At 45.1% G+C, this 25,629-nt stretch overlaps 1 protein-coding gene across 1 annotated transcript in view; it reads right to left on the bottom strand.

Annotated features, from left to right (window-relative positions):
* Positions 1-11,932: 11,932 nt before the first annotated feature.
* The window catches only part of MERTK (MER proto-oncogene, tyrosine kinase), a 136,213-nt gene continuing 122,516 nt past the window's right edge, over positions 11,933-25,629 (bottom strand). Inside the window, exons 16-19 of the mRNA XM_010829545.1 lie at positions 22,270-22,379; positions 20,943-21,102; positions 19,923-20,059; positions 11,933-12,988 (exon numbers count right to left, since the gene is read on the bottom strand). Coding sequence (XP_010827847.1) covers positions 12,475-12,988; positions 19,923-20,059; positions 20,943-21,102; positions 22,270-22,379 — 921 coding nt within the window. The 3' untranslated portion in view covers positions 11,933-12,474. The remainder of the gene's footprint in view (positions 12,989-19,922; positions 20,060-20,942; positions 21,103-22,269; positions 22,380-25,629) is intronic.

A 25,629-nucleotide genomic window follows, 5' to 3' on the forward strand; every position in this document is an offset into this window, starting at 1 on the left:
TCAATCCTTAAGGAAATCAGTCCTGAATATTCATTGGAAGGACTAATGTTGAAGCTAAGACTCCAAAACTTTGGCCACTTGATGCAAAGAGCTAACTCATTGGAAAAGACCCTGATGCTGGGAAAGATTGAAGGCAGGAGAAGGGGGTGACAGAGGATGAGATGGTTGGATGGCATCACCAACTCAATGGACATGAGTTTGAGCAAGCTCTGGGAGTTGGTGATAGACAGGGAAGCCTGGCATGCTGCAGTCCATGGGGTCACAAAGAGTCAGAAATGACTGAGTGACTGAATTGAACTGAGACTTAATTCAGAAAGAATCATCAACTGGATTCTAAAATTAAAAGTTTGATAAGAAAGTATCTATCACAAACACTTATTAATTCTAAAGGGAAAAATAGTAATTTTGTAGTAGAGAAACCTGGCAGACACCACCTTAATGATCAAAGTTAACATCACAACGAGTGGGACAAATTGACTTCATATGTTTCATGACATGATGCCCTGAAAAGAAACAGCATCACTTCTGTGTTTTCCTGCCAGAAATGCATTACCTGAATCAAATGATGAGGAAACTTCAGATAAACTCAAAATGAACATTCTACAAAGCGACTAGCTAGATTGAATTTCTAACTGTTCCTTTTCACAAGAAACTTGTATATCATATATTTTTCTGTTCTGTCTAAATTGTATTGTTTACTAATGCTTCATACAGACTTCCCTGGTGGCTCACTGGTGAAGAATCCGCCTGCCAATGCAGGAGATGTGGGTTCGATTCCTGGGTCAGAAAGATCCCCTGGAGGAGGAAATGGCAACCCACTCCAGTAATCTTGCCTGGGAAATCCCATGGACAGAGGAGCCTGGTGGGCTACAGTCCATGGGGTCACAAAAGAGTCAGATACGACTTAGTGACTAAAACAACAAGAAAAACAAACACTTCATACAGACCCCTTGTTATACAACCATCAAAATGCACAGTCAGACACGACTGAAGCGACTTAGCAGCAGTAGAACACTAGCCAATTTTCTCCAGTAGGTAACATTAGCAGATTGCAGATATTTTATAGAAAATACTGTCTAAATGGCTTTTTAATCCAGAGTTTTCATCTTTCAACTGATGATGAGATATATATATATATATACACACATACATAATTTAAATCATTAAAACCATGGGAATTCCCTGGTGGTCCACTGGTCAGAGAACTAAGATCCTGCAAGCCCAATGGCCAAAAAAATAAAATTGTATCAATTATATAAATAAATCATTAAAACTTCAATCAGTCAACAAACATTGTGTGCCTTACTCAGTGCTATTTATCACACATTTGTACAGATTGCTGGTAATGGACATAGTAGGGATTTTACATTATTAAAGAACAAATGGTATTTACATTTTCCTTCTTTCTGCATTTCTATTACCACATAGTTTCCAAGAAAGATTATAACTAACATCATTGACTTAAGCAAATCAAGTAAAATTGGTATTTTCTACCTCCAAGCACTGCCTGGATAAGGATACAGAGATCTACCAAGTGTAGTTCCATCACTGTGAGGAAATGAATCTGGGAGGAGTCAATAGTACAATGTAATACAAGGTAAGGGCTTCCCTGGTGGCTCAGTTGGTAAAGAATTCACCTGCAGTAGGGGAGACCGCCTGTAATACAGGAGACCTCGTGCAATGCAGGAGACATGGGTTCAATCCCTGGGTCAGAAAGATCCCCTGGAGAGGAAAATGGCAACCTGGGAATCCTGGAAAATCCCGTGGACAGAAGAGCTTGGTGGGCTACAGTCCATGGGGTCTAAAGAGTAGGACTCGACTGAGCAACTGTAACGCCAGTACAAGGTGAAGCCCTGAAGTGCGGGTATCATGAGTGTATTGGGGGGATTTGCTTACTTTTTTTCAAGAGCTTTTATTTCTTAGACATTTCTTTAGCATTCCCCCAGAAGTGAGGCAGGAAATAGGTGAGCCCCAGGCTGAACAGCTGGAGCTTGTCCCCTGTGGACAGATACTCCAAGATTAAGAAGAGAGAAGCTAAGCCCTGCCCAGATAAGAGACCACACATTTCGTTCTCCAAGTCAAGGAAACCTTCCTGACTGTACAAGCACAGCAAGGCTCCTTGGAGGTCAAAAATGGAGTGATGTCAACCTACCCCTAGGCCTCTTCTCTAGAATCCATCTTGGCTAAGAGATGCATGTGCATACATGGGAGGACCCTGACAAAAACCAGTATAGATTCAGAAGCAAGCAAAGCGAGATGACCAAAGGAAACCTGGAAGAAATGCCCCCATATAAGTGATTCAAACTACCGTGAGGGCACAACTCTATCTCTGTGCCCACCTGTGTGTTTATCCTTTTCCTCCTAATAAACTCTACTTATTTCACTACTTTCCTTTTCTTTGTGGAAATTCATTTCCTGCAAAGCCGTATGGGCCAGGGGCTTGTCACTGACCGCTGGTCTAGTGGCTAGGATTCGGCACTCTCACTGTCATGGCCTGACTTCAGTCTCTGGCCAGAGCTGAAATCATGCTTCAAGCCACTGCAGACCAAGGCCATGCAAGATCAAAATCAGGTCCTGAGATAAGGATTTAGGTGGAAGTAGTTCATGTGAGATGTGCAGTAAACACCAGGAGGGGAATGTCATGGTCTGAATTGTAAGCCCCCCTCCACCCCGATTCATATATTAAAGTCTTAACCTCCAATACCTCAGAATGCAACTATATATGGAGACAGGGCCTTTAAAGAGATAATTAAGGTAAAAACGAAGTCACACAGGTGAGCCCAGGACTTCCCTGGTGGCTCAGTGGTAAAGAATCCACCTCCCAATGCAGGAGACACAAAAGACATCGTTTTGATCTCTGGCTTGGGAAGATCCCCTGGAGAAGGGAATGACAACCCACTCCAGAATTCTTGCCTAGAGAATCCCATGGACAGAGGAGCCTGGAGGGCTACAGTCCTCGGGGCCATAAAGAGTCAGACATGACTTAGCGACTGAAGAACAATTCCAGTATGACTGCTGCTAAGTCCCTTCAGTCGTGTCCGACTCTGTGCGACTCCATAGACGGCAGCCCACCAGGCTCCCCCGTCCCTGGGATTCTCCAGGCAAGAACACTGGAGTGGGTTGCCATTTCCTTCTCCAATGCATGAAAGTCTTGGTAAGAAGAGGAGATTAGGACATAGACACACACAGGAAAAAGACCATGTGAAAACACAGGGAGAAGACGGCCATTTACAAGCCAAGGAGAGAGGCCTCAGAAGAAACCAAACCTGCCTACACCTGGATCTCTGATCCCTTGATTGAAGCCTAGGAAAATAAATTTCTGTTATTTAAGTGACCCAGCCTGTGGGGCTTTGTTTTGACTGCCCTAGCAATGGCGCCCCACTCTAGTACTCTTGCCTGGAAAATCCCATGGACAGAGAAGCCTGGTAGGCTGCAGTCCATGGGGTCGCTAAGAGTCCAACACGACTGAGCGACTTCCCTTTCACTTTTCACTTTCACGCATTGGAGAAGGACATGGCAACCCACTCCTGTGTTCTTGCTTGGAGAATCCCAGGGACGGGGGAGCCTGGTGGGCTTCTGTCTATGGGGTCGCACAGAGTCGGACATGACTGTAGTGACTTAGTAGCAGCAGCAAACTGATACAGGGAGTGAGGGGATGTGACAGGGAAGGAAAATACAGGGGGACTTATCAAGTCAGCATCTTTGTGGGCAAGGGGGGGTGTATCCTATAGAGAGATTTGCTGGAAAATGTGAGGCACACGCCTCAGAGTCAGCTCACAAGGGATGAGGGAGCTGCGATATTTATTTTTCATCTATGTATGGCTGTGCTGGGTCTTCATTGCTGCACAGGCTTTTCTCTAGTTGCAGTGAGCAGGGGCTGCTCCCTAATTGGGGTGCACAGGCTTCAGTATTTGCAGCGCGTGGGCTCAGCAGTTGTGGCTCCTGGGCTCTAGCACAGGTTCAGTAGTTGTGGTGCATGGCCTTAGCTGCTCCACGGCATGTGGGATCCTCCTGGAGCAGGGATTGAACCCATGTCTCCTGCATTGGCAGGCAGATGCTTTACAACTGAACTACCAGAGAAGCCCAAGCTGGAATATTTGTTTAGTCATACCTGTTAGTCCATGGTTGAAGGCACCAACTACACTGTCAATTCCAGGCTGCTGTGAGCAGGTATTTATTTATTTGGCTGTGTCGGGTCTCGGTTGTGGCTTGCAGGCTTAGTTCCTTGACCAGGGATCGAACCCACATCCTCTGCATTGGAAGCTGGATTCCCAACCACTGGACCAGGGAAGTCCCCACTGTAAGACTTTTAATACTACATTTTAAGTCATTTAACAGAAGCTGTTATAAGTTAAGCATATCTACTGTAAACCTTGAAGAACAAAAACAAAGTTATAGCTAACAACCTACAGGAGATAAAACAAAATCATAAAAAATTTGATTATTCCAAAAGAAGGCAGAAAAAGTAAATAAAGTTAATCAAGAACAGATAAAACAGAAAACACATGGCAAGCTGACTGACTGAAACCCAAGTGTATTAATAATCATGTTTCAGTTCAGTTGTTTAGTCATGGCTTTGTGACATGGAGTCGCTCCTTGTGACCCCATGGACTGCAGTACGCCAGGCCTCCCTGTCCATCACCAACTCCCAGAGTTTACTCAAACTCACGTCCATTGAGTCGGTGATGCCATCCAACCATCTCATCCTCTGTCGTCCCCTTCTCCTGCCCTCAATCTTTCACAGCATCAGGGTCTTTTCAAATGAGTCAGTTCTTCAGATCAGGTGGCCAAAGTTTTGGAGTTTCAGCTTCAGCATTAGTCCTTCCAATGAATATTCAGGACTGATTTCCTTTAGCATTGACTGGTTTGATCTCCTCGCTGTTCAGGGGACTCTCAAGAGTCTTCTCCAACACCAAAAGCATCAATTCTTCAATGCTCAGCTTTTCTTATAGTCCAACTCTCACATCCATGCATAACTTATCTACCACACATGTTTATCTGCCCTAATTAAAAGGCAGCAGTTGAAAAAACAGATGGTTTTTTAAAAAAAACCATCACCATCAGATGGTTAAAAAAACAGTATCCAATTGTATTCTACTTACAAGAAAGGCACTTTATATATAAAGACACAAGTGGGTTAAAATTGAAAGAATGAAATATAATATGACCTGCTGACAGTACAAAGGAAAGCTGGAGTGACTATATTAACATCAGACAAAGTAGATTTCACAGCAGAGACTATTATAAGGGATATAGCAAGGTTATTTCATAATAATAGAGGTCATTTCATTAGAAAGACGTAACAATCCTATACATTTATGTTCCTATTAACAGAGCTTAAGACAAATGAAGGAAAAACTAATAAGAAATAGAGAAAAATCCACAGTTATTGTTGGTGATTTCAATAATCTTCCCTGAATAATTGACAGAAATAAAACAAAACAATCTGTCAGGATATAATTGACTGGAACAATACAATCAACCAACTTGACCTGATTAATCTTAATAGAATATTTAACTCTGAAACAAGAGAATACACATTCTTTTTTTTTTTTTTTCAATGTCTAGACCATGGAGAAGAGATGAAATGGTAACCACCTCCATTTACAAGGGCCCAGTATTGTTTTATCCCATGCGAGAATACACATTCTTTTCAAGTCCACACAATCATTTACCAAGACAGGCCATACTCTGGTAAAATGTTCATACTGGTGAATTTAGGAAGGTGGGTACATGAGTTCTATTATGCTGCTGCTGCTGCCACTAAGTTGCTTCAGTCGTGTCCGACTCTATGCGACCCCATAGACGGCAGCCCACCAGGCTCCCCCATCCCTGGGATTCTCCAGGCCAAGAACGCTGGAGTGGGTTGCCATTTCCTTCTCCGATGCATGAAAGTGAAAAGTGAAAGTGAAGTCGCTCAGTTGTGTCAGACTCGTCGCTACCCCATGGACTGCAGCCTACCAGGCTCCTCCGTCCATGGGATTTTCCAGGCAAGAGTACTGGAGTGGGGTGCCATTGCCTTCTCCGGAGTTCTATTATAGGGAAGGAAAAACTTAACTTTTTTCTCTATGGTCCTAGGTTCCCATCTGGGACCCTGCAAATCAGACTGATGAAATGTTAACAAGAGAAAATCAATCATGTATATTAACACATGTATTATGCATATACATAGGAGAATTCTGTGATTAGTAACTCAAAGGGATGGTTGGTACCTGGGATTTACAGAGCATTTTAATAAAGAACAATAAATTTGTAGGGAAGTGACAAGCAAGAGGGAAAGGGGTTTTATGTTTCCAAGAGTGGCAAGCAGCAGAAGGGAAACATTTGGGGGAAGGTAAAGGAGTAAGTTTCGGTTATGCAGGTCCATATCAGACCCGACTTTCTGTCTGCTCTGTAGCCATAAAACCTGCCCTGGAAAGGAGATTTATGGAAGTCCACATATTCCAGAGGTTTCTGCTTTTAGTCAGATAAGGGAAGCTTGAGAGGGCTTCTTTCTGCATCTGTTGATTCTCACTTAAAATTATCCTTAGAGACACAGATGTAGAGAACAGACACCAAGGAGGGGAGAATGGGACTGACGTTTACGCACTGCTCCATATGAAACAGATGACTAATGAGAGCCTATTGTATAGGGCGAAGAGCTCTCCTTAATGCCCCGTGGTGACCCGAATGGGGAGGAGATCGAGAACAGAGGGGATACTCGCACAGCTGGTTCACTTTGCTGTAAACAGAATATAATACAACATTGTAAAGCAACTATACTCCAATAAGATTTTTTTAAAAGATAAAAGATAATTGGGAAAAAAGCTATCCTTATGCCAAAGTGGCATAATTTGAGGTGGCATATTCTAATTTCCTACATTATATAAATACGTATAATTTTCTACATATTTAAACTATCTTAATTTAAAGCATTGTAAAAACTGCAAGTTTTGTCTAATTTCTTGAATGGTTAAGCAAAAATGAATAACCATGGACTGATCACTTTGAGGAGTCCTTAAGAACTTGCTTTTCACTAGGCCGTAGTTCACCAAGATAGAGATAAAGCAGGATCTGAAACATTTGGTAGAGCAAAGTCCTAAAACTTAAAAAATTTTATTGAGATATAACTGATATACCATAAAATTCACACACTATAAGTTAAAATTCAATGGTTTTTAGGAAATTTTACATGAATATATTCTAAAGTAGTGATCTTTGGGCCACAATTTCCAAAAATAATTATTTTGTTAAAATACAAATGAATTAGGTAATTTAGGCATGCTAAAGTTAAATAGTATTGGCAGTTTTACTTCTGTCCTTAGAGCTTTAAAAGGGAGAAAATAAAATCTACGTTTTTATGTAGATTTATACATAGAAACACCATTCACTACTGAAGTGTTCATTAAAGAAAGCAAAACTTCCTGTTTTCCCATTTGTCACTCAAAGTACCTAAATGTCTTTAGAGAAGTTAAGTTGCTGTTGTAACTGGTTTATTTTCGGGTGAGTTATTTTCCCACTGATTCATCAGAAGTTCCAACTTGCTTTTGTCATTGACACAGAGAAGTTACAAAAGTCTTTACTTTCATGAGTCAGGACAAGTCTGGCCAGCATCGCCCTGATTTGTAAGCTAAGAGCTCTGGTTTGGCCATTTCCTAAGCGGGGAATGTGCTTGGTCTGGGGGACTGGGAGGCAGAGGGAGGGTCTCTCCATCCCTAGAGGGCACTCTGACAACTTAGGTCCTCAAATCCTGTTGATCAAGCCACCACTGCTTAATCACCCATATATGGAAAGAGAATAGTCAACGAGGCTCGAACAACTAAACTCCTGGGGGAGACCAATAGAAATGATATCTGGGCATCAGATATGGTTCTTATATGGACGTGTAGGGAGTCGCTTGCCTCTGGGGCATAAGAGCCCATATCCTGCACTCTGCCAGTGTCCCCACTGCGTGCATCACTGGCACAGATTAAGTCCTTTTCTGAGTTACTTTGTGTCAACTGCAAATTGGCACTTGCCATCTACCTCTGAAAGGATTAAATCATGTGCTGCTGCAGCTGCTGACCTCAACACCCACTGAAAAAAGTTTAATACATACTTGATTGCATGTATTCTTCCTTTGCCAGACTCACATATATACTGATCTTCCCCCTGCTTCTTTGGAGCATTTTCTCAGAGTTATCTGAGGTGCTGTCTCCTGGGCTATAGCTCTCATCTTGCCCCAAATAACACTTAACTTGCAACTCTCACATAGTGCATTATTTTTAAGTTAATTTGCATTATATTGGAGGCAGTTGGTAACATAATCAGGGACAATGTTTCTACTGTGACAGATGCTGAGTTTGCACTGCATAAGGAATGGAATGGAGAGAAGGCTCTAATTGGGAAAAACCTTGATAACGAGTATAAGGTCCTTTCAAAGACCTTGCCACTTCCCTTTCCTACACAACCACCCAAGGGGTTGCAGGAGAAGGCGGCGTTGTCTTTACTGCACACGGATGGACACTTGGCCTCCGAGAGAACAAAGTGACTTGCTCAAGATGACTGGAGGAAGGCTCACAGGACTGGTTCCTGTCTGGCCCTTGCTGCTGGCTGCACAACTGACTCAGGATGCCCCTAATCCTTACTTCTCCTTTCTACTCAGAGAGATGAGAAAAAGGAGTGGGGCAGGAGTTGGCAGAAAAGCAAAGAAAGAAGAAAGAAAGGGAAGAGGTGGGAAGAGAGGGAAAGAAGGAAGAAAGGGAGGGAAAAACAGCTCCCCAGGCAGACTTAGTCTCAGCCTGAAGGTCAAGAGCATTTCAGGTATTTGTTTATTCTGCTCGCCCTCCACAGCCCGGTCCCAGCCCGGCTGAAGGGAATGACCCAACTTGTTTCTGTTTTCTCTTCCCCGGTTTTTTTTTTTTCCTTTGGTCCTAAGAGCCACTTACATAAGTAATCTGAGTTTATACAAAAGAGAACTTGAAAGGCTATGTATCAGTTCATGATCAGAAGACTGGACAGCACTTTGTCAGGGATCAGGTCCTCTGAAAGTTAGAGCTTTTAGATATTCCAATGCGGCTGAGAGACAGCAGTGGTTCCGGCTGTCTCAGTTAGGGGACTGCAAGTGTCAACAACAAGGGTTGTTGTTTAGTCATGTCTGATTCTTTGCAACCGCATAGACTGAAGCCCTCCAGGCTCCTCTGTCCATGGGATTTCCCAGGCAAGAATACTGGAGTGGAGTGCCATTCCCTGCTCCAGGGGATCTTCACACCCCAGGGCTCAAACCTGCATCTCCTGCACTGGCAGGCGGATTCTTCACCACTGAGCCACCTGGGAAGTCCCCTGATGAAGAATAGTCCCGCTCTATTCTCCTCTTGTGAACAGGAGGTGGTGAGAGGTGTTCTGCCATCACGTCCCATTTGCCCAAGGCCCTGGTGTATCGCTGTGGGGTTGGGCAAAGTTAATTTCTCTGCCACGTCTCAGGAAAAGCTGGAAGCCACGGCTTTCTCTCCACAGCAGAATTGACCCTGGCTTCCCAGACCTTCACAGGCCACACGGCAGGTACTGAGCACACTGGACAGGATTTGGGGGAGCCGAGGGCATTCGGTGACTTATTCATTATATATTTGTTTACTTTATGTAATTAAAATTAGAAACACAAAACACAAAGCATGTTACTTTAGATATGTGACATTAAATACGCATGAAACCCCCAAGTACGTTTTCAATTTGCTTACTTTATTTAACAGATTCGAACACATCTTTTTTTTTTTTTTTTTTTTGGCCACATGGCTCTTGTGGGTCTTAGTTCCCCAACCAGGGATTGAACTCTTGCCCCCTACAGTGGAAGTGCAGAGTCCTCACCACTGGACCGCCAGGGAAGTTGCCATGAACATACCTTTTTAACTTGGGTTTTTTTGCTTGAACTAGCCAGTTGGTTCATGATTTCCCCAAAGCATGTTTCAGTTACTTTTAAAATCCCTATTGTATGGAAAAGACATTCTCAATAGTCATCATCAACAGGAAACTTTATTTGCACAAGCAGATGATACAAAGCAGGTGATACAAAATCTTTTATTGATTTTCAAATAACCATTCAAAAATTTCCAACAGTTAGAAATTATCTTGTAGGTTCTAACAGCCTTTTGTTTATTTTTCCTTTCACTGATAAAATGTGGTGCTGGTGTTTCTCACAGCAGTGCAGATTCCGTTCCATCCCCCAGAACTTTCTGGTCTGGACCATTTCACAGTAACAATAGAGTCAGCTGGCCCTGGATACTGGGGCACCTAGGCTGGCAGCTGGGATGAGGATCCAGGCTAGGAGGGCCACATGCTGCTTTCTGCAGGCTGCAGTGGCTTGCGGGAAACTATTCACAAGTGAAACAGGCCTGAGGATCCCAGAGTGCTTGGCCTGCCCGGCTGCCACGGGCGCTGGAAGGATCAACACTGAAACTGATCACATCGGTTGACTGCTTTACTAGCAAAGTTAACCTTCTCTTGCCTCATCTGCCCATGTGTGAAATGGAGATAGTAGTACCTACCTGGTCTTCCCTGGTGGCTCAGTAGTAAAGAAACCTCCTGCCAATGCAGGAGATGCAGGTTCAATCCCTCGGTCAGGAAGATGCCCTGTAGAAGGAAACAGCAACCCACTCCAGTATTCTTGCCTGGGAAATTCCATGGACAGAGGAGGCTGGTGGGCTACAGCCCATGGGTTCTCAGAAGAGTTAGTCAGGACTGAGCAACTAAACAAGAAACATCGCCTAGTAGGGTCACTATGAGGATTAAATGACTCCTGGGCCTGGCCACATAGTAAGTGCTACCCATGTGTTTGTTACCCTGGGGGAGCACATGGCAGCCCACTCCAGTATTCTTGCTTGGAGAATCGCATAGACAGAGGAGCCTGGTGGGCTACAGACCATAGGGCCAGAAAGAGTCAGACATAACTGAAGTGACTTAGCATGCACGCATGCATGTGTTTGTTAAAGTTAAAAGGTCAAGAAGCTCTGGAACAGACTCCCCAGATCACATGCTTGAGCCAGCCCGAGTCAGATTCCTTGGTTCTGAATTCTGGCTCCTGCCCTCTCCAGACAGGGGCCATAGAAGACCCTCAATCTTTCCAGCTTCGGTTTACCGGCCCACACGTCATGATGGCACTGCTACCCATGTTAGTGACGTACAGATTACTGTAGTTTTCATAAAGTGCTTGAGACTTAACAAGCGCTCAACCAGCAACGACTGTTATGACCCAGCGGAGCTGGGATGTGAACTGAGGGGTCCTGAGCTCTAAGCTTGTTTCCTGTTCACTGTCCACATCTCCCTCCCGTGAGTCATGCCTTCCCACAGAAAACTGCTTTACCTCTTGGACTCATCTATGATCTTCTTTTTTTTAGCCAAGCTGCATGGCAAGCGGGATCACAGTGTCCTGACCGGGGATGGGACCTGTGTTCTCTGCAATGGAAATGTGGAGTCCTAACCACTGGACCACCAGAGAAGTCCCTTTTAGGATTTATTTTAAATCTTTCCACTCAGATGGTATTTTTCAACCCTCTAATATTTTTTGTTTTTCATCTCTGGGCTCTCTGGAGTGGTTTTTCCATATCTTTTTGTTGGCTGCACTGGGTCTGTGTTGCGGAGCTCGGGCTTTCTCCAGTTGTGGCGCATGGGCTCTAGAGCGTGAAGGCTCAGAAGCTGCTAAGCACAGGCCTCTCGAGTTGCAGTACTCAGGCTTAGTTGCCCTGTGGCATGTGGGATCTTAATTCCCTGATCAGGGATTAAACCCACATTCTCCGCATTGGAAGGTGGATTTTTAACCACTGGACCACCACTGAAGTCTCTTCCATATCTTTAAGAAACAATATCAAGAGTGGTTAGAGCAACTGCATCAAGGGCCAGGCATCAAGAGAAGTCCTTTGCAAAGGCACTGAGGCAGCCAGTGACCATATCCTCCCAAGTCTCAAGTAAGTACCACACACTCTTCCTCATTCATATTTTATTAGGAAGCCAGATCAGAGAATTCATTAGTTATAAAACTTTAAACATGAATCACTCTTATCAAATACATGATTCAGGTGGGAACGCCAGATTTTTCTTAAGACTAGGAGCAACGGCAAATAGGGCATTTCATTTTACAAATGTTTAATAGTCATGAAAAAGACAAAAAACTTAAAAGAAAAAAAAAGAAAAACAACTTTGTGCCAGTGTTAACATCCAGGAACTGTGGTAGAGATGAGGCTGTTAGGGCTTAAATGTTACGATCTGCTAGAAAAGTGACATGATATAAGTCATCTTTTATTAAAATAGAATATCTTTGTCTCTTTCCACATATACAGATAGATAGATACTATCTCTTTCAATAAATATATATTATGTACTTTAAACAGTCATGACTTACTTGACAGCATTCACGTGGTGCTTTCTGGCTGGGGCATTTATTTGTTAAGGAAGGCAAATACAAAAAAAATCAAGGGTCTTCAATGTAGGAATTTCCAGGGTTTGGGAGTAGTGTCTCAGCTCTCCTCACGTGAGGAGTTCTGAGCCTTCCGAGGCATCATCAGCAAATAAAAGTTCATCTGGCCCTGAGGTCTCCAAGGGCAACATGCTGGACTGGGACCAAGAGACCCCATTCCTTACCAGTGTGTCCTCCGGTAAAACCCGGTTCTTTTCCGCTGTTCCTGTGGCGGGGGAAGCCATAGCTGGCTCTTCCCATCCCTCATTGCCTCCATTCAGGATGTACCGTTCCTCCTGAGGTCTGTGCTCATGAACTTCCGCGGTGACCACGCTGATGGTGGCGCTGGGCATGCAGGAAGCAATGATGGAGTCGGGATGGATGCTCAAGTCCAGCTGAGTCAGTGCCGAGCCCTCGGCCCGGCCCTCCGCACTCTCTGGAAACTGCGTGTTGACATAAATGACTTCGGCGTTGTCCCCAACCGCAGGCAGACTCTCTAAGAGCTTTTTTAGCTGCAGCCTCAGCACTGAAAAGGGGGGGCGGTCCAGGGGCTCAGCTCTCCAGCACGAGTGCATGATTTCATACCTGGAAGCAAAGAGGAGTGCGTGACCTCCCCAGCACAGCACCGGGAGCCCATGTGCCAACCATCCAGTTGTCCCACTCAGGAGGGAATGGAGGGGCTTGGGGATGGAGGTGAGAGTGGGGGTCAGTGTCCTGGCTCCACACTCACCGTCGTTCCAGGCCCTGCGAGCCTCGAGGAATGAAGTCGAGAGGTGGGTTGGGGTGGACAGGTGTGTGAACCATGAGGGCAGTGCTGTGACAGCAACAGGTGAGCCTGGGCTCAGACAGCCCCTGATTTGGGGTGGCTGCAGCTTCGGGCATGTGTGCGGCTGCTACATCTTGGCCATCTGCTGCTGCTCCATGAAGCAGACGTGCACAGCCATTCACAGACACGGGGACCCCTGCTCTTGTCCGTGACCTCTACCTTCTCCAGTAAAACGAATGATGACTGACTGTAGTATTTACTCTCTAACAGCTGTCATTTAAGGTACTTTCAGACATGTTAGCTTGGCAGCAACACATGTCCCCACACAAGTACTGTTAAACACATTTTATAGACAAGTCTCCGGAGAGGGTGATGCTAGGCCCTTCCTAGTTTGAGGGGGAAACTGACCCACACTGAGGAGTGTCTGGTGCCCCAGCCCATGTTCTTAACCGCTGAGCTGCCCCGCCTGCCATGGGTCAGACCCTCATGCGTCTGGCTTCCACTCTCTGGGCAAATGGGGGACCATGGAAAGATTGTGTTTAGCAGCACTTTCACGATCAGATGATAATTTTAAGAAAAGCAGGTTGGGTGCCACACAAAGGATATGCTAGGATCCTGGGGGTGATGAAAAGAGGAAGACAGGAGAAAGGACAGCCCGTGCACTCTTGCAGGAAAGAGGGACCTGAACTGCTCATTCATTTACATGCTCTGTGATGTCACTGTGCCTACGTTCCCACAAGTGTGACCACTCTAGACCCTGCCCAGCCCTGGGCTTCTGTGGTTCGATAGCACAAGCGGATTCTGTTTTATTGCATTTCCCCTCCACCCCCCACAGGCATAAACCCATGCTCCTTCTAGCATTTCATTTTATCACACTTCAAGATACTATGTTTTTTACAAATTAAAATTTTTTATTGGTTTATTTGGTTGCACTAGGTCTTAGCTGTGGCACAAAGATTTTCAATCTTCGTGGCAGCACGTGGGATCTTTAGATGTGGCATGCAGGATCTAGTTCCCTGACCAGGGATCAAACCCAGACCCTTTGCATTGGGAGCCCGGAGTCTTGGCCACTGAACTGCAAGGAAGTCCCTGTTTTTTACAAATTGAAGGTTTATGGCAACCCCGTGACGAGCAAGTCTGTTGGTGCCATCACAGTTCGATAATTCTCACAATATTTCAAACTTTTTCATTATTAATGTTTGTTAGGGTGACCTGTGATTCAGTGTTCTTTGATGTCACTATTATAATATTTTTGAGATGCCGCAAACTGTGCCCACGGAAGACGGCAGATTTAATCAGTGGATGTTGTGTGTGTTTTGATGGCTCTGCTGCTGCTGCTGCTAAGTTGCTTCAGCCGTGTCCGACTCTGTTCGACCCCATAGATGGTAGCCACCAGGGTCCCCCATCCCTGGGATTCTCCAGGCAAGAACACTGGAGTGGGTTGCCATTTCCTTCTCAAATGCATGAAAGTGAAAAGTGAAAGTGAAGTCGCTCAGTTGTGTCTGACTTGTCGCTACCCCATAGACTGCAGCCTACCAGGCTCCTCCGTCCATGGGATTCTCCAGGCTGGAAAATCTGGAGTGGGGTGCCATTGCCTTCTCCTCTGACGGCTCTACCCGCTGGCTATTCCTCAGTCCCGTTCCCTCTCCTTGGAACTCTCTCTCTTCTGAGAGAGAGATTGTTATATTTCTGAGACGTAACAATATTGAAATTAAGCCATTAATACCATGCAATGGCCCCTAAGTGTTCAAGCGCAAGTAAGGGTCACATGTCTCTCGCTTTAAATCAAAAACTAGACATGATTAAACTGAATGAGGAAGGCATGTCAAGAATGAAAGCCAAGACAGGCCAGAAGCCTCTTGGGCCAAACAGTTAGCCACGTTGTGAAAGCAAAGGAAAAATTCTTGAAGGAAACTGAAAGTGCTGCTCCAGGGAACACGCGAATGATGAGAAAGCAAAACAGTCTCATTGCTGATATGGAAGAATTTCAGTGGTCTGGACAGAAAATCAAACCAGCCACAGCATTCCCTTAAGCCAAAAACAAATTCAGAGCAAGGCCTTGACTCTCCTCAATTCTACGAAGCCTGAGAGGTGAGGAAGGTGCAGAAGAAAAGTTAGAAACTAACCTGAGGTTTTAGGAAAGAAGCCGTCTCTGTAATATACAAGTCCAGAGTGAAGCAGCAGGGTTATGTAGAAGCTACAGCGAATTACACAGAAGATGTAGCTCGGATAATGAGCGAAGGTGACAGCCCCAAACAACGGATTGTCAGAGTTGACAAAACAGTCCTGATTGGAAGAAGATGCCATCCAGGACTTTCATAGCCAGAGGGCAGAAATCAAGGCCTGGCTTCAAAGCTTCAAGGGACAGACTGACTCTCTTGTTTGGAACTAATGCAATTAGTGGAAATCAGTGTCTTTTTTTTTTTACCATTTCAAAAGTCCTGGGGCCCTGGAGAATTACCCTAAATCTGCTCTGCCTGTGCTCTATAAGTGGAACAACAAAGCCTGGATCACAAATCTGTTTATAGCATAGTTTACTGAATATTTTCAGCCTACTGTTGAGATCAATTGCTCAGAGAAATAGAGTCCTTTAAAAATAATCCTGCTCATTGACAATGTATCTGATCACCCAAGAGCTCTGATGGAGACGTATGAGATGTAGGCTATTTTCTGCCGGCTAACACAATATCATACTGTAGCCCATGGATCAAGGAGTAATTTAGATTTTCAAGTCTTATTACTCAAGAAATATATTCTGTAAAGCTATAGCTGCTGTGGATAGAGATTTCTTTGATGAATCTGAGCAAAGTAAATTGAAAACATTCTTGAAAAGATTCAGTATTCTATGGATAGATGCCATTAGAACATTTGAAATTCATGGCCAGAGGTCAAAATATCATCATATGTAGGAGTTCGAAAGAAGTTGGTTCCAACCATCATGGATGACTTTGAGGGTCAAGGCTTCAGTTGAGGAAGTAACTGCTCCAATACTTTGACTACCTGATTCGAAGAGGCAACTAACTGGAAAAGACCCTGATGCTGGGAAAGATTGAGGGCAGTGTGAGAACAGGGTGGCACAGGATGAGATGATTAGATAGCATCACTGACTCAATGGACATGAGTTTGAGCAAACTCCGGGAGATGGTGAAGGACAGAGAAGCCTGTCCATGGGGTCACAAAGAGTTGGAAACAACTTAGCGACTGAACAACAGTAGCAAGAGAAACAACTGAAGATATGGTTGGAATAGCAGGGGAGCTAGAATAAGAAGTGAAGTCTAAAACTGTGACTGAACTGCTGCAGTTTTAACCTGGCTTTTTTTGAGGGGTAGGGGGTTGCTGCACAGCGTGCTTGTGGGATCTTAGTTCCCCAACCGGGGAATAAACTTGGGCCCTCAGCAGTGAAAGCAAGAAGTCCTAACTACTGGACTGCCAGGGAATTCCCTGAATGGCTGCAATTTTATGATGAAATTTTCATGGATGAGGAGATGCTTCTCACGGATGAGGAAAGAAAGTGGTTTCCTGAGATGAAACCTACTCCTGGTACAGATGCTGTGAAGACTGTTGACGTGACAACAAAGGATTTAGAGTACCACATAAACCTAGTTGATAAAGTGAGTCAATCGTAAAGGGAATCCCCTGAATATTCATTGGAAGGACTGGTGCTAAAGCTGAAGCTCCAATACTTTGGCCACCTGATGCAAAGAGCCAACTCATTTAGAAAAGACCCTGGTGCTGGGAAAGATTGAAGGCAGGAGGAGAAGGGGACAACAGAGGATGAGATGGCTGGATGGCATCACCAACTCAATGGACGTGAGTTTGAGCAAGCTCTGGGAGATGGTGAAGGACGGGGGAGCATGGTGTGCTGCAGTCCACGAGGTTGCAAAGAGTCGGAACAACAACAGCAATACCACCACCACCAGCAACAAAGTTGATAAAGCAGCAGCAGGATTTGAGAGGACTGACTCCACGTATGAAGGAGGTTCTCCTGTGGGAGAAATGGTATCAAAGAGCATCGCCTGTTACAGAGAAACCGTTCATGAAAGGAAGAGTCGATCGATGTGGCAAACTTCATCATCTTATTTTAAGAATTCACCATGGCCACCCCAACCTTCATCAACCACCACCCTGATCAGCCAACAGCCACCAACATCAAGGCCAGATCCTCCACCAGCAAAAAGATTATGACTTGAGGAAGGCTCTGATGATGGTTAGCATTTTTTAGCAATAAAATGTTTTAAAAATTAAGATATGTATGTCATTTTTTTAGACATAATGCTATAGCACACTTAGACTACAGTGTAACTTTTATATGCACTGGGAAACCAAAAATTCCTGTGACTCACTCTACTGCAGTACTCTGGAGCTGAACCCACGATAGCCGGGAGGTGGGCCTGTACTGGGGGGAGAGATGGCCGGAGTACCCTGAAACACACCTGCCGGCTGATGGGACACAGTGGGAAAAGGAAGAACACGGTGGCTTCGTGTGACACCTGGAGCGGGGGACAGTGAGTGCTAATCACAGCAGCTGCAGCTGGGAGGCCATGAGTTCAGTTTAGGAATGTCCCCTGGAGGTGATGGGGAGCAGGGCCTGTAGCCTGGTCATTCGGAGGCAGGGGTGATGCCATGAGAAGAGACAGCCCCAGGGAGCAGGGCTCCAAGTGCACGCCATTATGTCCATCTCTGTGTTTCTCAGAGTTGACCGAAAAATGACTGTGCATGTGTTCTGCGTGCTCAGTCATACCCAAGTCTTTGTGATCCTTTGGACGATAGCCCACTAGGCTCCTCTGTCCATGGGATTTCCTGGCAAGAATAACTGCAGTGGGTTGCCATCTCCTTCTCCAGGGGATCTTCCCAATCCAGGGATGGAACCTGGGTCTCCTGCATTGCAGGCAGGTTCTTTACCACTGAGCCACCAGGGAAGCTATAAAATGACCGAGGGGCAACCAAACACAGGCGTCAACTTATCTCCACTAAGTTTAGACAGCAAACAGAGACGTTCAGAAGGATCTGCCTCATTTTTATTAATATTTTTTTTTTCTTTTTGGCCTCAGCACATGGCATGAGGAACTTCCCTGACCAGGGGTCAAACCTGTGCCCCTGCAGCAGAAACCCAGAGTCACAACCAGTGAACCACCAGGGAAGTATCAGCAGGGCCTGCCTCATGTTTAAGAGAGAAGGCCCCAGATTTGGAAACACAGAGGCCTCTCTGGGGGATGCTGTTGTTCCCAGCATCCAGACCCTAGAGGGGACCTGGGAAGCAGGCGTGGTTCACCAGCACCTCTGCAAGCCCGCAGTGGCGTGAGGGGCCAGTCTGGGCACATAGACCACAGAGTTGCTGCTTCATCCGGCTTCCCAGCCACCTGGCATTGCTGAGACTGAGGCTCTTTCACCTACAAAATCTCTCAGAAAACCAACTCAGCCTTCCCTCGCCTTGGCTCTACATGAATCATCTGAGACCACAGTGTGACACAGTATAGACCTAGCTAAGACCTCATAGTCAGCTTCTCCTGGAGCACAAGAGAGGCCAAGAAAGAAGCAGCCACAAAATGCCCTATTCAATATTGCTTCATGGAAAGGGCTTCCTCATTTGCAGAAGCAAATATTTCATTCATGTGGCCATTGCAGAAATGACCATGAAACCCCAGATCTAATTAAATTAGGGTTTCATGATTTTCTTTTAAAGGGCTTGGGCTTTCTGTTTCTGTTCTAAATTTTATGGATTTACAACCATAATCACCACCACCACCTCCAAGCAGAGTAAGGCTCTGATCAAAAAAGCTTCCTTTTGTTTGGCTGAGATGGGATGTCAGAGGCCCACAAGCAAACTGACAGGGGCCTTCTCATGGGTGTGAGAAAGCAGAGCCAGCGTGCGAGTGTGAGTGTGTGTGTGTGTGTGTGGGGGGGGTCCTTCACAGGCCCACCTGCCCTAGCAGCCCGGCAAGGCATTCCATGATGGAGCCCATGCAGGTCCCCGGTCCCGAAAAGTTCTTGTTAAACACGGTGAGAATGCCCCTCTCCTTGGAGCCACAGGAAATTATTTTTATAAAATCTGCAAAGGGGATTCCCTGGTGGTCCAGTGGTTAAGAATCCACCTGCCAATGCAGGAACACGGGTTGGACCCTGGTTGGAGAACTAAGATCCCACATACTGTGGGGTAGCTAAGCTCATGGGCCACGACAAGAAGCCACACACTGCAAGGACGATCCCGCGCACCACAACCATTGAGCCTGAGCTCTCCAGCCCGTGCTCCACAAGAGGAGAAGCCACCGCAGTGAGTAGCCCGAGAGCTGCGACGAAGAGTTGTCCCCACTCATAAATAAAGCCAACCTTTCTTGAAAAGAGACAGAGCAGTGAATCATCCAAGTACCCCATGCATTGTGAAGTCAACCTGTGTCTCTGTAGGATTTACAGTCCTCCATCATATACATGGAGGATTGTTTTCCGAAGCCCAGTGGACACCAAAACCTGCAGATGCTCAAGTCCCTTACCCTTGGCTCTCTTTACCTGCAGGTTCTGCTTCCACCCACACAGAAGGCCAACTGCGTTTCCTAGGAGTGATTATAGGCCTTGCGGGCACGTGTGGGCTCACTGGAGATGAGCACACACCGCCTACCCCCACAAGAGGCTTCTGGTCCCAGTGTCTGTGCGTGTCACCCTCTGCCCGCACCCACCTGTAAGCAGCCCCACCCCAGTGGCCGTGCGTCCCCAGGTAAACTTTGCTGGCTGCCCCAAGATGGAGAGCAACTGACTCACAGTTCATCCAGGCAATCCTCGGGCTGCTTCAGCCGTTGGCCGTGGAGAAGATAATCATACATCTCGTGGTTCTGGACTCCGGGGTAGGGGGTCATTCCTCGTGTGGCTATCTCCCACATGGTCACACCAAATGCCCACTGAGGACAAAGCAACAATGTGAGGGCTCAAGTCTTTCCAGAAAGGCTGAATGGACTTCTTCACTGGGAAAGGTCATCTCCTCAGAGCCCTGGCGACGGCGCACAGAGCTGACGATGAGGTTAGGGACATGCCATCTCCCAACGCGGCAGTGACACGGGGTTGGAACCCCACAGCTCCCCATTTCTACTAGAGTTGTTTGGGAAACGAGACAAAGGCAGGCTAGCCTTCTGTCACTTCACTGCTCTGTTTAGTGTTCTGTTTCTACTGTTGCTGGCAAGTGTTTTCTTCTCCTGTGTGTGGGCTCAGTCCTGTCCAACTCTTTGTGACCCCTTGGACTGTAGCCCACGAGGCTCCTCTGCCCATGGAATTCTCCAGGCAAGGATACTGGAGTGGGTTGCCATTTCCTGCTCCAGGGGATCTTCCCAGCCCCAGGATCAAACCCACATTTCCTGCATTGGAAGGTGGGTTCTTTACCACTGAGCCACCTGGGAAGCCCTGTTTTCCTTTCCCAAATCTCTGGTTAAGGGTATCTGTCGTTACACAGCACCTTTTATACAGCATCTTGGTTCAAACAGCCACTGGATGAATTCATTTAATTTAATGTGAATCTGAAATATCTTAGTTGCGGGTGATAAGTCACTATATTATAGCAGAGGAAAGTGGGGATAAATGAAGGGCCTTTGCATGTCAGGCTACTTCACCAGAATCTAGTGTCCCACCTAGAATTAAAGCATCAAGCAATAAATAAAAGAGAAGGGTGAACCTGCCCCAATCCTCAGTTCATCAAAGAATAAGTTGTCCTGTGGCACCAGCTGAGGTCATTTCTTTCAACTTGCCTTCATCTTGGGAATGCGAGGCCCCACATCAAAGCTCTGAACATACCACATCACTTTTACTGGTGTAGACTCGGTCTGCGAGACTCTCTATGGCGATCCATTTCACAGGCATCTTCGCAATGCGGCCCTGGCGGTAGTAATCACCACTGTAGATCTTCTTAGAGAGGCCAAAGTCCGCCACGCAGACAGTCATGTCATCTCGCAACCTACAGAGAGAGACAGAGTGAGTTCACATCCTCAGCAACATCAGAGGCAAAGCCTTAAATCTCAGGTCTGCGCCCGATGCAGCTGAAAACATTCAGGATAAGTACAAAAAGTGGGCTTCCCCAGTGGATCAGCAGTAAAGTATCTGCCTGCAATGCAGGAGACACAGGTTCAATCAGGAAGACTCCTTGGAGGAGGAAATGGCAACCCCCTCCAGTACTCTTGCCTGGGAAATCTCATAGACAGAGAAGCCTGGTGGGCTACAGTCCATGGGGTCACAAAGAGTCAGACATGACTGAGCAACTGAACATCAATGGCTACTGAAGCCGATTGAAGAGAGGGGGAAGCTGATGTTCAAAGTTCTTGTATAAGCCCTTATCTCTTTGCTGCAGAAGGAAAGTTTTGGTGTAGCCAGGACAAAACTGCTTCACAGGATAGCACCATGAAAACTCAGGGACAGAACTGTCATACTTTTCATGACTGTCTTCATGATTACTGTTCAGTCACCAAGTGGTGCCTGACTTTCTGTGACTCCATGGACTGTAGCCTGCTACGCTCCTCTGTCCAAGGGATTTCTCAGGCATGGTGAGTTGACTTATATGCAATTCTGGATCCAAAAAACCTGATGACAGTCGGGGAGGGTCCCAAAGTCACAGCTAGGACTCCGAGCTGCATGAGAGTGTGAAAATAAAAAAGTAGTCATATATACACACGATACACACTACTATATATAAAACAGATAACTAATAAGGACCTACTGCATAGCATAGGGAACTCTACTCAATACTCTGAAATGATCTATATGGGAAAATAATGTAAAAAGAGTGTGTATATAAGTACATGTACAACTGATTCACTTTGCTGTATACCTGAAACTAAAACAACATTGTAACTCAACCAGACTCCAATAAAAATTAAAAAAAAAAGTCACAGGGGAAAGTTTTGGAAATCAACCAGACTCTTGGAGGCAGAGATAGGGAAAACCCCCAAGCAGAAAACTCAGTCGTATCTCAGGGTGGTAGAAATTCTGTCTCCAGAGCCAGCCACGCCATCCCTCTCCCAAATCTAGCCCTCCTCTATATTTTAACAGCAACATGCCACCCACCAGTCCTACAAATATCTACCACCATGAGGTCCCAACCGCCTCCAGGATGAGCCAGGACTCTTACATGCAGTTTCGAGCAGCTAAATCTCGGTGAAGAAAGTTCCTGTTGCTGAGATACTCCATTCCCTGGGCAATGTCCACCATGAACTTCAACAGTGTCTGCAGGGGGATATGCTAGGGGGTGGAAGACATGAGGAGAGAGACTATTATTATTATTTGGTTGTGCTGTGCAGCTTGAAGCTAGTTACTCAGTTGTGTCTGACTCTTTGAGACCCCATGGACTATAGCCCACCTAGCTTCTCCATTCATGGGATTTTCCAGGTAAGAATACTGGAGTGGGTTTCCATTTCCTTCTCCAGAGGATCTTCCTGACCCAGGAATTGAACCCAGGTCTTCTGCGTTGCATGCAGCTTCTTTACCACCTGAGTCACCTGGGAAGCCTGTGCAGCTTATAGGACCTGAATTCCCCAACAGGGATTGAACCCACAGGCTTCCCTGGTAGCTCAGATGGTAAAGAATCCACCTGCAATGTAGGAGACCCAGGTTCAGATCCTGGGTTGGGACGATCCCCTGGAGAAGGGAATGGCTACCCACTCCAGTATTCTTGCCTGGGAGATTACTGGACAGAGGAGCCTTGTGGGCTACAGTCCATGGAGTCAGAAAGAGTCAGACATGACTGAGTGACTAACAGAGACGAACACAGGCCATGGCAGTGAAAGTGCCAAGTCCTAACTGCTGGAATTCCTGAGAGATTTTTCTTTTAAAAGGAAACCAAGTTATTCCCTTTGAGGGGGAAAATGATGGCTTTATTTCTTAGAAGTGTGGCCATGAAACAAGGAAATTTCCATATCACTAACGTTGGTGGCTCAGTGGTACAGAATTTGCCTGCTAATGCAGGAGATGCAGGATACGAGGGTTTGATCCCTGGGTCAGGAAGATTCCTTGGAGGAGGGCACAGCAACCCACTCCAGTATTCTTGCCTGGAGAATCCCACGGACAGAGAAGCCTGGTGGGCTGCAGCCAATGGGGTCACAAAAAGTCAGACACGACTTAAGAGACTGAGCGTGCATGCAACCTCACAAGTGAGGTTTTTAAAAGGGATGAAAACATGCAAACAAAACCAACTAACCTAAAACTTCTTGCAAATATCATATTTTATTGTTTCTTTAGAAGTATTGACAGTGAGTAATAGTGTTTTCACAAGTCATAAGGTCAAATGGGATCCTTGTGTCCTGAGCGGCAGTGGGACCAACAGCGGAAAGGAGGGGAGGTCTGGTTTCAGTGGGGGAGGGTGTGGGGGGAAGGTCTAGGGTTTGGATGGCAAAAAGTCCTCCAAAAAGTAGCTGTTTCCAATTATGCACCCACATCTGCTATGTTTCACTTTAAAATGTTTTGAAAGATACTTTTCTTCTTCTGGACAGAAAGTAGGATAGTCTTTACTCCTTATCATGGGACCAAAGAACCACAAGTCAGGATTTAGGAATTTTCATTTTTGTTTCTCTAGGGGGCCTTTCTTTAGGTTTGAACAGTCTAGTGTGTATTTTTTTCCCCTAGGTTGTAAAAATCAAACTAGACTGTGTGTTAGAAAATCTACTGTGTTGGGATTGATTATGAGGGTGATGATTCAGGAAGACTTCTGTGTAGTAATGCAAGGTTTTAGTGCAATCGGAACCCTAAAGAGAAGGGTTCACGAGTTCCTAGAACTCATAAATGAGTCCATCCTTGATACATTCTCCCCCGAGGGGTTGGACTGTCATGGCTTACTCTCTATGGCACTTGAGTCTTCTAAAGTGGTACTGATGAAGACACTGAAGTTTTTAAAAAACTTATTCATTTTGGCTGTGCCAGGTCTTAGTTGCGGCACTTGGATCTTCAGTTGTGGCATGTAGGATCTAGTTCCCTGACTAGGGGTCGAACCTAGGCCCCCTGCACTGGGAGTGTGAAGTCTTAGCCACAGGACCACCAGGAAAATCCCAAGACACTGAATTTTTAATGATTTATATTTCCCAACTAAGACACACATCAATCATAGACTGTATAACAAAATGCTTTAATTATCCTTTACCCTTAAAGAAAATGCAAGCAAATCAGGCATGAATCCTTAAGTCTCTATTCTGTATATTTGGGGCATTTGGTTTTCTATATTCTAATTTCTAGGAAAGGATTTGGGTGCTAAGAAATATCAAATCTGCTGACATTTGTGAAAGGATAATGAATATCAGGTGCTATCGCTTTGTGTCATTTTTTTCCCAAGCACAACTACATTATTCCTGCAGACTGTGACCAAAGGTCATGTAAAAGATTACTGTGAGGCAAAACTAGTAAATGAGTTCAATAAGGTGGCAGGATACTAGGTTGACATACAAAACTCAATTGCATTTCTATGCCCTAAACAATGAAGTGTCCAAAAATGAAATTAAGAAAACATCTACAAAAGAATTAACAACAAAATACTTAGGAATAAATTCAACAAAAGAAGTGCAAAACTTATACTCTGACAACTATAAAGCAAAAGAGTTAAATTAATTCTAAATTAATAGAGAAGTGTCCAGTGTCCATGGATCAGAAGACCAGGAGTGCTACTCACGCAAAGAACAGTGTGGCACCTGGCCCTGCTGCAAGGCACACTCACGTGACTGAGACCACTCTAGGACGAACAGAGGTGTCCATCCCCAAGGACCTGACTGATAAGGCAGCAGAGAGTTGAATAAAAAATTGATTTTCTAGTTTGCCTATGAAGCATTTTGTGACTTCCAGTTTTACCTGTGGCTATAAGGTAGCAAAATATAAAAATATACCCCTTTAAAATGTTTATAAAAACCTGGGGGTTTTCATCATTGGAAATATACTTGTATTTTTGCAAATAGAAATGATTCATTAGCAAGTAAAATGCTGTGTACTTGTTTCCTTACTTGTTAATTTTTTAAAACTTTTTTATTTTTTGTTTCTTTATTTATTTTGTTCAAAAAACCATAAGATGACAGCAGTATTTTTGGCAGACATAGACAAACTGATTCTAGAATTTACCAAACTAGAATAGTGAAAACAATTCTGAAAAAGTAGGATAAATTTGGAGGAATCACATTACCCGATTTTACGACAACAAAGCTACAGTAATATTGATGATGTGGTAAGGGCAAAGGATGGCCCATAGCTTGATGGAACAGAGCAGAGAACTCAGAAACAGACCCACACGTGTACACACAGTTGATTTTTGACAAAGGTGCAAAAGCAATAAATGGATGAAGGATAACCTTTTCACAAATGATGCTAGTCATCTATAAACAAAATAGAACAGACTAAATTTCACCCCATTAATGAAAAATGGCTCACAGACTTAAACATAACATGTAAACAAATTTTTAGAAGAAAACATAGAAGAAAATCTATTATACCTAGGGTTAGGCAAAGAGTCCTTAAACAT

This window comes from Bison bison, unplaced genomic scaffold (assembly GCF_000754665.1).
Source record: "Bison bison bison isolate TAMUID 2011002044 unplaced genomic scaffold, Bison_UMD1.0 scf7180017864508, whole genome shotgun sequence".
In the NCBI taxonomy this organism is placed as follows: domain Eukaryota; kingdom Metazoa; phylum Chordata; class Mammalia; order Artiodactyla; family Bovidae; genus Bison; species Bison bison.